At 37.2% G+C, this 17,476-nt stretch overlaps 2 protein-coding genes across 18 annotated transcripts in view; both read left to right on the top strand.

Moving 5' to 3' along the window:
• LOC121858501 (titin-like) overlaps positions 1-14,536 on the top strand; it is a 152,402-nt gene extending 137,866 nt beyond the window's left edge. For all 16 annotated transcript variants that reach the window (XM_042354937.1, XM_042354939.1, XM_042354947.1 and 13 more), the window contains 2 exons: positions 3,334-4,410; positions 11,067-14,536. In XM_042354937.1, the coding sequence (XP_042210871.1) occupies positions 3,334-4,410; positions 11,067-11,719 (1,730 nt within the window). In that variant the 3' untranslated portion in view covers positions 11,720-14,536. The remainder of the gene's footprint in view (positions 1-3,333; positions 4,411-11,066) is intronic.
• LOC121858500 lies at positions 4,417-10,818 on the top strand. Of its 2 annotated transcripts, none has more exons than XM_042354935.1 (3): positions 4,417-5,507; positions 5,582-5,688; positions 5,902-10,818. In XM_042354935.1, exon 3 carries the CDS (start codon positions 6,085-6,087, stop codon positions 10,120-10,122), a length of 4,038 nt encoding a protein of 1,345 aa, XP_042210869.1. In that variant the 5' UTR covers positions 4,417-5,507; positions 5,582-5,688; positions 5,902-6,084; the 3' UTR covers positions 10,123-10,818. The 2 variants fall into 2 exon arrangements, with proteins under 2 accessions (XP_042210869.1, XP_042210868.1); XM_042354934.1 differs by having other exon boundaries at positions 5,767-10,818.
• Positions 14,537-17,476: the final 2,940 nt, after the last annotated feature.

Raw genomic sequence — 17,476 nt, 5'->3', positions numbered from 1 at the left:
ATCCTGTGCTGATGTGTACAGTATATTGTACCGAAGTTTTTTGACACATTATCTCTCTAAAAAAAATATTATCTTCTGTAATTTAAATATATGTTGTAGTCAATGTATTTTAGCAGATTTATAACATACACAGTAGTACAGTATATTAAAATTTCTCTGAGTCAGATACACTGCCCCTGTTGGATTACCTTGCTCATCCGTTCAGTATAACTCATGATTGATGAAATACTGGTGTTATCCACAAAAATAAGCATTCATTTCAAAATAATCACAATGCACACAATTGCAATGGATGAATATATGATCTGCTGTTCATTCAACCTAGTGAGTGAGGGGTATGTGATGCTCATGATTGCACCCATGCTGTATCATGCAGGAAAACACTTGTAAGAGAGAAGAAAAAATTCGGGTATATCATAAGTAGAAAATGTTAAAGTTTTTTCGAGACTTAGTGACTGACGTTCTTATTTTTTATCTTTAGTAGATTCTAGTTGAAAAGAATGAAGATTCATGTAAATATATTAATCTAAGGATGTTTTATATTAAATGTTTCCTCCACCTAGATTTAACCATTGGCATGTTGACAGTTGCCATGAAATATTTTTTACTTTTAGCCATCTTTGTGAGTCAGAGGCTCACTAGCATCCGAGGGAACATCTGAAGAGTCTAGTTATATATCATTCTTGTCTTGAGAAATTCTTGGTTTGGCAAATAACTGAAACAGTCACTATACAGTACTAGTACTGGAAAATGGGTAGTTTAGTTATTAGATAAATGAGTTGGTTACTGATTGGTTATCCTTAGAAATGATTAGTTTGATCATCATATAGTTGGCACAATCACCTCTTGCTAGGACTGAGAAATGGTTAGCACGGCTGTCACTGAGGTAAAAATCACTTCTTTCTTGTGCTGAGAAATTGATTTGGTTATTAAAAAGCGGAGTCAGATACTGTACCTGTACCCAACACCAAGAAATAAGAATGTACCAAAGGAATTAGGGTTGCCTCAGAAGAGATAGAACATTTAAGAGGAAAATTATAAAAGAAAAAGTATAAATTGATGAATAGTGTTGATAAAAAATGTTATTTGCTTTTGTGATAAGTAATGCTCAGTGACCAGTACAGTACGTCTGATTAAATAACTCAAAGTTTCAGTACAGTACTGTATTACACTCGCATATAGTCTTTGTGTCTGCGGTTATTTTTAGCCGTGATCTGAAAAAAATGGTTATCTGCATAAGGTTGGATTGACTTTATATATGTAAATTTAATTTTGATGAAAAGACAACAGCTGTTTATATGGACTAAGGTCAGGATTCCAAAATAGCAGTTTAGAACAAAGAGTCCCATCAGGCTTCTAACAGCCCCCTACTACAGCTAGACTAGATGGAGTGTCAGCTATACCAGAGTGCATGGTTGATGTGCCAATAGCCGTTCCCTGTCCTGTTGGATTGCTCACATTCGCTGTGCTCTTTCTTTTCTTTCAGACTACTTCTATCTGCTTGTTTTTTACCCTTTATAGCTAAAATTAATATAAAATCATTAATTTCTGTCTATTAAAGGACAAAAACTTGTAAGATTGTGTTAGTCAAAAGTTGTGAAAAGTCATTGCGAATGGTTCCTTTGTGTTTGACATCATTGTTTATTCCCTTGTACTCAATCCAATTTACAAAGCACAACTTGTCTATTGTATAGTATGGTCCCAAGTTTTGACAATGCACTTCGGCAAAATCCCTGCACTTTAGTTCGACACTTTTGTTATATATATACATATATATAATGAAATTACATCAGAATATTTCCCTTACTATTATAATTATTATTTATTATATTTATGGTCTTCATTTTCAGATTGTACTATTGTTTATGATAGTGTTATCTTTCTAATAAACCATTTTAAGCACATACTGTTGATGCCAAAAATATTCTTCTTTTGCTGAAGCTTGGCATGTTTGTCTTTTGAACAGCTCCATAGTCCGTCTCAAATCCATTTTCTCGAACCCGTACCAATGTCACCGTTTTGGCAAATAATGTCTCAAACATATTTGTTAAAAAAATATACCAAACATACATGTGTTGTATTTAGTGTGAAAATGAAAGTAATTGCTGCTCGTGTAAAAGTTTGAGACTGATACTACATACTGTACAAACCAGTTATGTAGTGGTGTCACTTTCTTACAATATTCTTTTTTCCTTGTGTTTTTTGGCATTGATGATGCAGGGTATCATAGTTCAGAGGAGAGTGATAAATTTTACAACTCAACATATCACATATGTCACAGGAGTTAGAACAAATGGTAGTGAATGAAGGGAAGTGTGTGTTTGTTGAAGGTTCTGGTCACCCTGCAGTATACAGTACAATACTGTACAGTACAGTACAGTACAGTACAAAACTGTACAGTGCAGTGCAGTACAGTACAGTATTAAGAAAGTCTTGCAAGAGTAGGAAAAAATCATAATTTTTACCTGACAGAAACAAATCCTGGCACACCTGGTGGTGCTGTGTCTGATGTCAGCCTCCACATCTGGGAGTTGGTAAAATATTTGAACAACCAGATGTCTTAAAATGATTGATTATGGAGATAATTAAGGTGAAATGAAGAGTGGGTGTCTTTTATGATATAGAAACTGTCTAAACTTAGAATTTACCACTACAGTATTGTTTGTATATATATATATATATATATATATATATATATATATATATATATATATATATATATATATATATATATATATATATATATATATATATATATATATATATATATATATATATATATATCTGAAAGCCATGTACCCATTAAGGCATGCATACATAAAAGCTCCTTGCCTTATTATTTCTTAGCTGATGTAGTCATAAAATTTACTGAATTTCTACTTTGAGAGTAGAACATTCTGTTGCCTGGTTAAGAATCAATATTCACGCGTACAGTCGTTAGGACATTACAAAGAGCCAGAATGAGAGACAATTGGTACAGTGTTCTTGAGAATGTGACCTGGCTGAAGAGCTTTCAGTTGCTTCCAGGTGTCTGTTGTGGCAGTCATTGTCTAGTTTGTGCATTATGATCTGCTTCTCATTGTTAACATTAGCAGAAATAAGTAGTTTTTCTTACAATTTGTTAGTTCTCTGAGTGGACTAGCATATCCTTGATGAATTAGTAGTGTCAAATAATTGTCAGCTTAAGTAATTACAGAATAAGTAAATAAATACTCAGTCTTTTCAAGAGCCACAGAACCTAAATATTAGTTAACGAACCTTTACATTATTCCAAAATTTACAAAGTGGACATTTCTCTCAGACTGATAACTAATGTTTGAAATTCTTTACCAGGTGAATCAGCACGTGGAACTCCTTCCTCCGAATACCGCCACGTGTTGGAATCCCGCACTCGCCAAACACCCGAACCTACCAAGATAAGCCAGGGATCCCTCGCTGGCACACCCGTGTCCTCCATTGCCTCTGAAGCCAAGTCCCATTCTCAGGAGCAACCTAAGCCTATCACTGCCACAACTGTAGATCCTAAGGTTGATGATAAATCTGTTGAAAAGAAACCAGACCCTACTCATACTCCTGATACCAAGATCACCGAGGGAAAGCCCTTAGAAGGTGATAAGTTTAGTTCTAAGTTAGATGCCAAAGCTTCTGAAACTAAGCCTTATGAAATAAAGAAAGATACAAAATTAGCAGAAGTTAAGGAAGAGCCTAAACCAACTACTTTAAAAGAATTAGAGAAAAAATCACTAGAATCGAAGGTGCCAGAAACAAAACCTTTTGAATCGAAGGTGCCAGAGACAAAACCTTTTGAGTCAAAGGTGCCAGAGATAAAACCCTTTGAATCAAAGGTGCCAGAAGCAAAACCTTTTGAATCAAAGTTGCCAGAAACAAAACCTTTTGAATCAAAGGTGCCAGAAACAAAACCTTTTGAATCAAAGGTGCCAGAAGCAAAACCTTTTGAGTCAAAGGTGCCAGAGATAAAACCCTTTGAATCAAAGGTGCCAGAAACAAAACCTTTTGAATCAAAGGTACCGGAGATAAAACCTTTTGAATCAAAGGTGCCAGAAACAAAACCTTTTGAATCAAAGGTACCGGAGATAAAACCTTTTGAATCAAAGGTTCCTGAGACTAAACCTTTTGAATCAAAGATGCCAGAGATAAAACCAAAGGAATCTCTGGTTCCAGAGCCTAAATCAACTCTATCAATGGCACCTGATACAAAGGCACCTGAAATGAAAGCTCCTGAGCCCAAAAAGCCAGAGCCAACTGCTGAGCTCAAGAAATCAGAACCACCTTTTGATTCTAAGCTATTCCAGTCACAACCCCTACAACAACAGCAGCAGCAGCAGCAGGGTCCTTCCAGCCCACCTGCACCCACACAAGCTTCTCCTATGGACATAGTCCCTCCTTCAGGTATATTTTCTTGGAATGACTCTAATGACATCCCCTCTGATGCACTCTCTTCCTCTGTTCTCACTACCTATGACTTCCATGATAGATCCACTTCCCTATTTGTACCCGAGTCCTCTATTCCTAATGAATCTATTTTACTAGAGAACTATTTCCCAGTCCCTTCAGACTCTTTCTACAAAAAAGTTTCTGAAGAAAAATTACAGTCACCTGTGCATGAAGATGATACTGATGCTCACTCATCTCAATCTTTTGAGGAAAATGACTCTGCTGTACATTCACCATCCTCTCTGAATGATGATGAGCAGTCATCATCATCTCTGCTTGATGATATTCATTCCCCATCATCTCTAATCAATGGTGTTCATTCCCCATCTTTGCATGATAGTAATTCTCCATCTTCTCAGATAGATGTTTCATCCTCATCTTCTCTTCATGAAGATGTGTATTCTTCATCTTCTTTGCATGATGATGTACATTCCCAGTCTTCTCTGCATGATGATGCACTTTCCTCATCTTCTCAGCTTGATGAAGCACAGTCCCCATCGTCTTTGCACGAAATGATTTCTCTTTCCTCTCATCAAGATGATATTTCTTCTTCACATTCTTTACAGGAGGACATTCACCCCCCATCAGTACATGAGGATATTTTTTCTCCACCTTCACTTCATGAAGTAGATCATACTTGGTCTCCCCATGAAGAACCTCAGTTACAGAAGGATATGCATTCCCCATCTCCTCTTGGTAGTGTCCATTTTCCATATCCACAGGAGGATTCACATTTCCCATCTCTACATGATGAGATCCATTCTCTGGCTGTGCAGGAAGATGTACTTTCTCCATCTCTGCATCAAGAAGTCCATTTCCCATTTGTACTAGAAGAAATCCATTCTCAATCTGTACATGAAGAGGTTCATTCCCCATTGGTACATGAAGAGGTTCATTCCCCATTGGTACATGAAGAGGTTCATTCCCCATCTGTAGATGAAGAGCTTCATTCCCCATCTGTACATGAAGAGGTTCATTCCCCATTGGTACATGAAGAGGTTCATTCCCCATCTGTACATGAAGAGGTTCATTCCCCATCTGTACATGAAGAGGTTCATTCCCATCATTGTAGATGAAGAGCATTCCCCATCTCATGAAGAGGTTCATTCCATCTGTACATGAAGAGGTTCATTCCCCATCTGTACATGAAGAGGTTCATTCCCCATTGTACATGAAGAGGTTCATTCCCCATCTGTACATGAAGAGGTTCATTCCCCATCTGTACATGAAGAGGTTCATTCCTCATCTGTACATGAAGAGCTTCATCTGTACATGTACTTCATGCTTCATTCCCCATCTGTACATGAAGAGGTTCATTCCCCATCTGTACATGAAGAGGTTCATTCCTCATCTGTACATGAAGAGCTTCATTCCCCATCTGTACATGAAGAGCTTCATTCCCCATTTGTACATGAAGAGGTTCATTCCCCATCTGTACATGAAGAGCTTCATTCCCCATCTGTACATGAAGAGCTTCATTCCCCATCTGTACATGAAGAGGTTCATGCCTCATCTGTGCATAACAAGACCAATTTCCCATTCGTATATGAAGAAGACAATTCTGCATCACTTGAGGATCTTTCTTCTCAATCATCTCATGGAGATGTCCAGTCTCAGTTTCCCCTTCACATGAGTACTCATTCTCATTCTCCTATACATGTAGAGGTCCATTCCCCTTCTTCTCAACAAGAAGATATCCATTCCCCATCTCATCAACTTGATGTCACTTCCCCATTTTATCAGAATGAGGCTAACCCCTTCCTGTCTGATGATAAAATTAGTTATCCATCTCTACCTGAGAAGACTTACTCTCCATCTCTTCCTGAGGAGACTCACTTTCCATTTCTTCCTGGAGAGACTCACTCATCTCAGCATGGAATTCTCCAGTCCCCTACTTTACAGGAAAACATCCATATTCCATCTTCTCTTCCAGAGGATGTTCATTCTCCATCATATTCAGACAATGTATATTCCCCCTTTTCTCTTCACAATAGTAATCATTCACCTGCACTTCATGAGAATGATTCCATTTTCAATTATCCAGGTTCTATCCAAGAAAATGATTCCAATGATAATTCATTATCCTCACTTGGGGAGAAGGATTCACCATTTCATGAGGATATATATTCTCCATCATCCCAACTAAAGAATGTCCAGGCATATGCATCATCACATGAAGTTACTGAGTCCCCCTCAATGTTTGAGCATCCCCACATGTCTCATCAAGAAAATGAAAACACTGATTTATCATTTTCTCTGCATGTAAATGAAATGGATTCAGACATTGAAGAAATACATTCACCTACACAGAGCGAGTTGCATGTAGAAGAAATTGAGAATGATTCAGATCAACCTGGTTCACTTCCTGAGGTCAAGCCAAGTTATGTAATTGAAGATGTGGCAGACAGCAGTTCTGAACATAATGACAGTGATATTGTAGTAATACAGAAGTCTTCAAATGTGATAGCAGCAGAATCATTCACAGGTGTTAATGAAAATGAAGATTTTGGGTCCTACTCTTATGAATTTAAAACTGAAAATCTGTTAGAATCTTCATTACCAAATACTCAGCTTGAAGACCTTGCAGAATCAACAGTTTTAATGAATCCACCATCTGACTTCCCCAATGAGCTGATGACACCCTTTGACACAAATATGATCTTGAATACAGATCAATTAGAAAATCCTGTGATTGACATCACCCCTGAGTTCGAGTTGAGTGGTGCATTAGAAACCGCCATGTTAGAAATAAAGTCACCAAATGCTGAGATCAAAGCTAATGTGTCTGTTGCATCTACTCCTGAAAGTAGTCTGGAGTCGATGGTCATTAAATCCGATGCTGAGCCTGAGCCTATTAATGTGAATCCACTATTTCCAAATGATATGCACAGTTACCAAGAATCTTCTCCTGACATGATTAAGTATGAGGCATCCACAGCTAATGTGAGTCAGAGTTGTCAATTGTCAGATTTGAATGAAAATCTAGAAAATACTTCAGATTCATTTGTGTCTGATTGGGAGACACATGAACTGGATTTTCACCCAGTTGTTGAAGGCCAACAAGAGAGTGCAATTGAATCTCAGTTATTGGAACAAGAAATAGAAAATTCTGATGATCTGAGTGTACTTGAAATTAAAGCAGCACATTCTTTTGATTCCTTTACAGTTGATGGAAAACAAGAAAGTATCCCCAAGTTTCCCATTGCTGAGAAAGATCAAGAAATCTCCATGGTATCTTCAGAATTTGAGACAGGACCTGTAAGTCATCCCATGTCTGTCTTTGAAGTAGAGCCAGAAAATAATGAACAGTCTATATTTGAGAAGCAAGAAGTTACCTCAGATGTTGTAGCTGAAGAGACTTTTGAGGACCTGAAATCTTCTGTGGTAGAGCAAGTAGAAATCCAGGAAAGAATCTTAGACTCAGATATTAAGTCAGGATTTTCATATGAATGTGGTGGTTCTACGGATGAGGTTGATGTTCATCCACAGTCAGTTGACTATGACACAAAGGTAGAACCCTCTCTTGACAATTCAGCATCTTTACTAAAGATTACCACGGAATTTACCCTGAAGGAACCAAAAGAAAACCTTGCTCTCACTTCATTATCTGAAGAACAGCAAAATGATGATGCAGATTCCCCCTTTATTAGCATCAATCGGGAAAGTCCCACAGATTGGCCTAATTATGAATACCTTAGAATAGAAGAACCAGACTCCCCAGCCATTATTCATGAAGAAAATAGAATTTTTGAATTTAAGGACTCTCAAACTAAATCAGACAATGCACCTTTGAGATTAAATGCCCTTGATTTTACAACAGACAGTCCATCAAGGTCTCTTGCACTGGAAACTAAACCATATAGCCCTGAAGAGTCTTGTGAATTTGAGATTGAGTCAGACAACCTTGCTAAGACTCGGGCCTTTGAAGTTAAACATGATATTTTTGATATTGATATTAACAAATTTGAGGAAACAGAAACACCTCTTTCTCCTGAGAATATCATTAGTAATCAGCCAGAATTGCATAGTATGTATGAAAATAAAGAGGAATTACAAGATTTCTCAGTTTATACAGATGAATTGGACCCCCCTGAAGAACCTCACACATATGACAACAAATTGGAAGTGCATGTAGAAACATTTCCTCAGAATACAAATAAGACACAAACTGAATCTTTGGTCTGTATGGATGAGCAGAAAGACTTAGAGGCACATGCTGAAATTCAAGACTTGGGTAAACAGTTTGATTTTGAAAACCAACATGATGATGGGAAGGAATTTGAGTCTAACTTTGAGAACTATTTAGCAGAGCATATGCTTGAAAGTGATGAGGAGAGTACAAGAGAGCATCATTCCCTAGGTCATTTGCCAGAAAACTTTGATGGTATTGAAAGGGATATTGATTTAGTATTTAAATCAGACTCTCATAAATTTGATGATCAGCATTTTACATTATCAACTGATATGAATACTCCATCATTTTCTAGGCGTTCATCATCTGAGAGAACGTTTGACCATTTTTCAGCTGGGAGTAATATTGATAATCAACAAGAAGTATTTAAACTTAGAAATGAACCTGCACTTAAGGAATACAATCCATTTGAGAATCCTGATGATAATGTGAATGTATCAGCCCAGGATTCTGTTTTACTAAACACTTCCACTGGTCCTTTCGATAATATCTCAAATACTATTCCAGCAGAATCCTCTGCATCATTAAAACTAATTAAAAGTCATACAGAGTTTCCCATTAGTACTGACATAACAAACAGTGAGACAGAAACTCTTACCTCTCAATTGGAAGGCAAAAGCAATATTGAATCTTTCTATGGAAATAATGAATCTGAACACCATTTGAATTTTCATATGGGTGATGAGTGTTCAACATATGCAACCCACTCTGATAAAACTAAAAAGGTTTTCCCTTCTGAACATATTTCTGATGCAATGATGTTTGAAATTGAACCAGACCTGTATAACAGATTACAGGACACCCCAGCTGAAAATCAGAGTCATACAGATGATATTTCTTCATCACCAGTATTTGATGGGAACCCCTTTACTTTTGATCATAATCATAAAAGAGGTGAACAGAATGTGGTAAATAACACTCCTTTCTCATCACAGTTCAGCTCTCATGACACTGATGAGGTAAATGTCATAAAGTCTTCCTCTTTTGAAAATACCTCTCAGTTCTTTGATGAACCTATCCCCACAGAGCAAACCTCCTTTAGACAATTTTCACAAACAGAGAATAAATCTGAGACCTCTGCTGAATCATTCCCTAACGAGGATTCCCAACCACAAACAGATACTTCCATTACTAGAATTAAAAGTGAATATCTTGGGGTTTCTTCCCCAATTGACATTGATTATCAGACAAAATCTTATAGCATTACACAGGAAAACAACAGTGATCTTGAGGATTACAGCACTCAAGGAGTCAATAGGGAGCTCAACAAGAGTAATAACCCTTTTGATAGTGGTTACAACAATGGAAGCAATCTTTTCCTGGAAGAGAATGTGTCTGAGAGTAGTGATTCTAGTTTCCCTGCTGAGACGACCCATACTCTTCATTCTGTAAATGGCACAACTATAGATAAGTTAAACAATTCACAGTCTGTCAATAGCATGAACTTTCAACATTCAAATTCTTCAGTTCATTAAATGATATGCTTCTCAAGCACTCTTTTACATGTAGGAGATTTATATTAGTATGCACATTTCAACTTAATCTTAGCCCTCTCGCTATCACGCCGTATGGGAAAATATCCATCCGCTAATTACCTGATGATGAAATTTTCATCATGCATTTTCCAACCGTTTCGTCATCCAGTGAGCTATATGTTATGGTTATTTCCAGGTGTTTTCACAAATTTTTTGTCACCTTGCAAGTCACAGAGCCTTGCTGGGAGATCAAGGTAGACTCATTTTTGTCTCCCCAGCAACCTCATTGTCAAGTTTGCCACATGACCTCACTCAAGGCACATTGTATGCTCATTTGCACACTTACCTCAGCCTTTTTTTCTCTCAATCTGAGCTGTTTGTACACAATTTCCATGCTGGAATTCGGTGCAGAGACCAAAACAAGTGTTTTTGTTTTTTCCAATAACATTTTCAGTCACTTTCTGCAAGCCTAGGAGGCTGAATTTTTATATGAATTGCTTGAATCATTTTATTTTTCTAAGAAATATATTCAGACGCCAAGAAGTAATTAAAAGTACGGTTATTTTTATAAAATATTTTTCAACTTCTAATTTTGGGGAAATGCACATTTTTTTTTTCTTCTCCATTACATGCATACACCATCCTACTTACAGGATGTGCAAAAAATAATCAAAGAATAACTTGCCATAAGCCCCCAAAAAAAACTTTGTGCACTTGAGTTAACGTGCTGAGTGTGGGATTTTAGCTGCTTTGAGCGGTCTCCTTCATTAAGTGAAACGGATGACGAATATTTTGTAATCCAGCAGCGAGAGGGTTAAGGATTTTTCTCAGTATTGGGTAAATTATATTTTAGAGGGTTATTTGGTATCTCTAACACTTCTTCACATTTCTGATTGCACTATTCAAATCACTAGATCTGACTGCATGGGTGGTGGTTCTTACAGGTGCGGTTGACTCTATGACAATGTCCATGTTTGGCTCCCTCAATGGCATGAATGGCAAGAGTTCAGGCACACCATCTCCTACCAAGCCTGAAGTGCCCCTTCCATCTGAGCAAGTTAAGGACGCGAGTGTTCCAGAATCGAAGCCCGTTGGCGTCCGCAATGTCCCCGGCACTAATCTAAGGTGCCTTGATGATCCTTCTTTTATGTTTGACCAGCCCTCTGCACCTACAACCAATTCTCCTAAATCAGGTGCATACAAGGTACTAGAAGCTCCAGTGGAACCTCAGCAGCCCAAGAGTGGAGGTTACCGTGTATTAGAAGCACCAGAAGCACCTTCAGATATCAAGGATCTTCCTGACCAGTCTCCCACCAAGCCAGAGACCCCAATCAAACCATCCCCATACAGGGTACTTGAAGCACCCATTGACCCCCCCGCTAGGCCTAAAGGTTCCCCGTATCGTGTGTTAGAGGCACCCGATGCCCCTTATTATCCTCAGACCCAGAGCGTTGGTGAAGTTCAGGAGTCAAAGCCTCCATCTCTCGTCTCTCCGTCTTCCGGTAGGACGGTAACTGATGCACTTGATAAAGCTCGCACCCGTTTTGATTCCTTCTGGGGGGGACCAAAAGATAAAGATCCTCCAAGCAAAGTCTAGGTGCCCAAATTCTTTAGCCATGTTCTATTACAATTGAGGTATTCATGAAGATGGATTGCTCCTTATCCAAGTACTAAGTTATCGGCAATAGTATCTATTTTGTGGTGCGTCTTCATGGGTATTTTAAATTCCTAAGGATGAGCTGTTAGGACAATTTTAAGCAGATATTGATGATACAAGTTACTGCCAACATCGATGGTCTTGCGTTCATTGTGAGATCATAGATAACAGCACATCTGAGGTATAATCTATTGAGAAAACCCACAGGTCGTCAATTCAGCCAGATGTTAATCGCAATACTCATACTATTTTTGTTAGTTGTCATAGATGCTATTTAACTCTTTCCGGACTTTACTCAAGGCTACGCAGTATAGTATTTCCTGTGGGTTTTTCTTATACGAAGCACTTGCTAGTAGGCTAAGAATGTGAGATTGTTTATAATATGACCTATAAGGTACACTTTAGTTTCTATGTTTAGCTTTTATTGAAAATGTGAGAATGAAAGGCAAGCCAGAGTTATGATGTTTGCAGGGAATGCCAAGTCAGACCAGAGATTCACACATCTCCATGATTGTTGAATGTTGTCATTGTTCAGATGACCCCTCGCCATCATCCTGATCTGTAACATTACTACACCCAACATAGTGTGTTTAGGAGTGTGCCCTTGAGCCAAACTTTGTTATATGTATTATGAAAGCTTACTGATTAGACGTTATCGTAAATATTTACAAATGAACATTTCCTTTACATAAAAACTGAAATGACACATTGGTTCTGACAGGCATTGTTTTTGTTTTTACTACATCAAATATAATTATTTTGAAGCATGTCTTTACAAAACGTGTGAAGGAATTAAAGTGTAATATTGTTTGATAAGTTATGGTTAGATACAAATTTGTAATTTATTAAAAATATTTGTAAAAATGTAAAAAAATAGAATTCTTACGGTGCTTGAGGCAAACGTAAGAAAACATAAAATTATTTAAAATTTAAAAACAATAATAATTTATATTACATATAAATCTTTGCTCATCAGCTGATTTCAGGTACCATTGGTTAGGATTCTATAGTTGAAACAGGGGATGCTTGATCAATAACCTATGTTATTTGAGGATGATGAGTTACACATGCAGAGGTGAATTCATCCTCTGCTAACATATGGATAAGGCTCGTTTCCTTCTCATAAAAATATAAATTTTTTTCTAGGATTATGTATAATACAGTATGTGATCACAAGAAGGAACTTCGGTCAAACTTGGCATTTCATCCCGGCCTTAATTCTAATGCCTATACGCGATTCGTTAGGAATCTTGAGGTAGTAGTCCTCGGATCTCATTCATAAGGCATCATATAGGGAATCGATGGTGCGATATTTAAATAAGTTATAAATTAAATCCCAATTATCCAGTACAGTATATAATATTCTGCCATTGAGTATCTCAGTTTTTTTAGAGGACTTACATCATTTATTTTTCTCAAAATAATACCAAAGATGAAAATTACAAATTTAGTGTTGAAGAAGTGATACAAGAATTCATAAGTTGTTCCCCCCCCTGAAAACTGCCAATGGTTTGAGCATATAGTTTTGAATGGTAAAGCTGTTTATATTGTTATAATTAGTATAGTGTTGGCTAATCATTGTACTGGGCTGATCGGTCTCTGGCAAAGTTCACCATTACTGTTTATGTCCCATGGTGAGGATTTTAGGCTTTGAATTTCATTACAGCTTATTTTTGTATTATTTTGAGGTTTCCTTTTAGTATTTTTACAATACATTCCATCAACTATTAAGGAGAATTTTATACTTAAGTTATCATGAATATTTTGTCTTCAGTAATAAGTATTTTTATATTCTGTTCAGGTCAGCAATATTGATTTTTAGGTTTACTTCTAAACACAGATAATTTTACTTGAAATTATGATGAAAGTTGTGACTGTAAATCTTAAGTGCCAAGAATTTCAAAATTGCTGATCCAAGACATTAGCTGTGATTTGATAAGTCCTGGTTTCCTCTTAAGGTGAAAGGGCTGTCAGCTTTTTTAAAATCCCAATGAAGACTCAAAATTACTCTCCAGGCATCACATTTAGTTCCCGTCCTTTACTGTAGCTTCAAGAGAGCATCTCCACCTTTCATATCAAATAGAGACTTAAGTTGTTGTAGTTGAAATCCAAATGACACAGCCCTCAGTGACATTTAATTTTACCCACCAAAATTTTCTTGCTCTTCTCATTATGACTCGCTGGAATAGGGTTTATCTTCTTAATTTATGAGACTCATAAACCTTATTAGTCTTCACTAAGGGTCAAAACTGCTGTTGTAGTTCTGACTGTCACCATGGGGCGTCACTACTCTCCATCACAGATGCCGTTAATGCTTCTAGTCAAAATTTCTCGCATAAGTTTACAGGTGTCGGCGTCAGATACTGCTTACCCCCAAACTCATTAATGGTGACTTTCTTAGCATCAAGACATATATAATAAATTAGGACATGAATTGTCTGACCTGATATGACTGGGGAAATACACAGATTGGAGTGTTGTGATTCTTTGAATAGCAATGAAGGAAATGAAGCAACCAGTTATTATTGTTAATTTGGATGCAGAATGTGCTTCATGTTTCTCTATAGCCTTTTTGTATAAATTAAAAACTGTTTATTCTTTGGTTAAATATTTACTGAATGTCATATAAGGTTTGAGAATTGGTCTCCACGTCATAGAGTTGAGAGGTGAGCATCATCTTGACTGGACCCCTAAGTTGTGAATCTGACCTTGCTGTATGTACCCATAGCACAGACCTTACATTAAATGTACAGCTTCTGTGCTTGTTTTCTTGTACCCTAATTATATATAATCTCCATGAATATGTTTGAATGTTTGAACCCTCATTCTAAATTGAGACATTAGCTATATCTGTTGCCCATTGAATGTGGATGAATCACCTACTGACAACTCTGATTTAATTATATAAGGTGAGTAGACATTTATATACAGTATTGTATTGTATTAGACCAGTTGCAGGTAAAAGTGCAATGTTAAAATAGAATCCATCCTCTTATTAACAGGTCATTTTTAAGGTAAGTCACACAACACCATTACCACAATCAGCATTTTATACTTTGTGATTATTACATCCCAATGTCATATTATTTTCTATTTTTCGTTGGTTTTCTGTAAATGCTCTGAACTTATTATTTGATCAATGATTATACAAATCTCCTTCCCTAGTCACAGTTCCCATCAGCCATGGTACAGTACAGTGAACCCTCGCTTTACGCGGTTTCACTTTACACGTTTTCTACGTTTTCTACATTTAATTTACGCGGTACCCTGCCAGAACCGGAATTCCCAAATTCCCACTTTACGGGTGCATCTACTCATATACGCTGGTGAAGTATAATTTTTTTATTTAGCTCATAAAATTCATACAAATTACTTGGCCAGAATATAATTTACATTGCTGGAATTCTTACAATTTGATGATCATTTTGAATATAAACATCATAGATTTTGCATTAGACATACAAATTTTAGATCTAATGTAAGTATTTTGTTTACTCTGAGTAAATATGTCATCTTTTGTGCAAAATATATGACATTTATATTCAAAATATTCCTGGTCTTACAAGGAATCTAGCAATGTCAATTATATTATCCTAACTTTAGTTTGAGGTATTATTTATTACTATACCTTAAAATCTAGTGGTTTTCCCCCAAACATTTCTCAGAGAGGGAAGATCCAGTGAGTGTGAGAAGAGGGGGAGGGAGTTGAGTCCATTATTTGAATGGACATTAACTTGGCGACTGTATTTCTCTATTTCTCTTAAATATTAATTGTGTGCATGTACCATCAAAAAATTAAGATGTTATTTTTACTAGAACATAGGTATTGTGTCGGAAAAAGTGGAGTTTCGGGGTCAGCCGGTCTCTATTTCATTTAATCCCATATGTTATGTTGTTCACTTTACACGTTTCTCTCGGGCCTCTGTGGGTTCAATTGACCGCGTAAAGTGAGGGTTCACTGTATAGTAAAATGTAGTTCAGTTTCTTGGTGGTGATGGCAGGAATACTGTACTAGGTTATTTCTCAAAAAACTTGTAATTAATATTCTAATCAAAAAACAATTATGATGCTGAAAATAGCAGTCACATGATTTTAGTTGTTTCCTGGCTTTTACTACTACTTAGATTATTTTGCTTGTTGTAATTTAATCTGACACAGTCAATTTCATCGTGGGTCCTTAAAGAGATATAGCAAGTGGAAGTGAACCCAAATAAAAAAAGTCAAGAAAATTTATATCTTTGAATAACAAAGTAATATTAGACATAAAATGTGGGATCAAGGTTTTGATTTATTATTAGGCTCTTATTATACTTTAATTAGGTTCTTTATTCAAACATCATAACAGTAAAACCTTCTTAATCTGCACTGGTTGGGGAAAATCCAGTCCATATTAAGGGAATTTCTTGAAAACGTCTGGATTAACCGAAAAAAATCTGGATGGTGATTGATTTGCCATCTGGGGCAAACGAACACCAGCTCCAGCAGCTTTGTTTACAAGCCAGTCAAACTGCCACAGCCCTTGTGTGGTCTAATTACCATGGCTTCCAAAGGCAAGACAACTTCAAAAGGAAGTCAGAAGAGGGCCAGGAAGGAGTTTAGCATGAAGGACAAGCTAGCAGTTTTGGAAGATCATGAGAAAGTTGTCTGCAAATGGTTTGATGGAGGAATATGACTTAAAAAATCAACCATCAACAGCATCACCAACTTTGTGGTATAAATACTCTATGTCCAGTAGGTAGTAGGTAGTAGGCAGCTATCAAACAGGGAGGTACTACCACCTGGGAAGATATTGGAAGCATAATGTGTTGTCTAATGGTAGACCCTGCTGCTATATGGCATCACAAAAATTGTGACCAAGTCCCAGGTTGCTGATCTATCTTTCTGCCTCATTTACACACAATTGCAGGGTCTCAACTGTCTCTCTTACTATTGACAACACCACAACTAAAACCTTACTCAAGTCTCTAACTACAACCTTTATACCTACTTCCGTTCTAAGGGAGGTGTATGCGCCTACTGCAATACATGTACACCTATAGCCCGACTCACGGATCTTGAATCTCCCCTTTATGATGTCATCTGGCTCAAAATATCTCTACCTACTGTGACTATTTTTCTTTGTTTCCTATACTGTTCTCCCAACTCTACCAACTATTTTGCTGCAACTCCTGTCACACTGACCTGACAGTTAACCATACCCTAGTTGAGTGCGTGCAGGTCTTTTAATCTTCAAATGAGAGAGAATTCCTTGAACAATATATCCATCAACAAAATTTTAAATGATGGAGATATTGATAATGTTGTTAAACTTTTAAAACATGTTGGATGTTTTGGTGCAGCAGAGAAAAACTAGCAGCAGTCTTCTTTATTGCGTGATAACCAGACAGCAACTGTCTGCCAAGGCTGGTAACGCCTGGTACTCACTGCCGCCAACGACCTAGGCAAAGCACCCAATTCCTTTACATCCTACATCCCCCCCCCCTCCCCCAAGATTAATGGCATGAATAAATGACATAAACTTGACAACATAACAGCAAAAAATAAAAACAAAAGCAATATAAGGCTGGGCAGGGACCCTGGGAGGGCAGCTGTCCCTAAGACAGTCCCTGGAATATCAGGCACCCCTGACAGGGCCCCTGGGGTTGCCACCGTTCCTGAGAGAACTCCTGGGAAAACTACTGTCCCTGGGAGATCCTT

The sequence above is a fragment of the Homarus americanus genome, unplaced genomic scaffold (genome assembly GCF_018991925.1).
Source record: "Homarus americanus isolate GMGI-L3 unplaced genomic scaffold, GMGI_Hamer_2.0 scaffold5461, whole genome shotgun sequence".
In the NCBI taxonomy this organism is placed as follows: domain Eukaryota; kingdom Metazoa; phylum Arthropoda; class Malacostraca; order Decapoda; family Nephropidae; genus Homarus; species Homarus americanus.
Note: the sequence above shows the minus strand (reverse complement) of the source record. Positions and strands in the feature narration are given on the sequence as shown.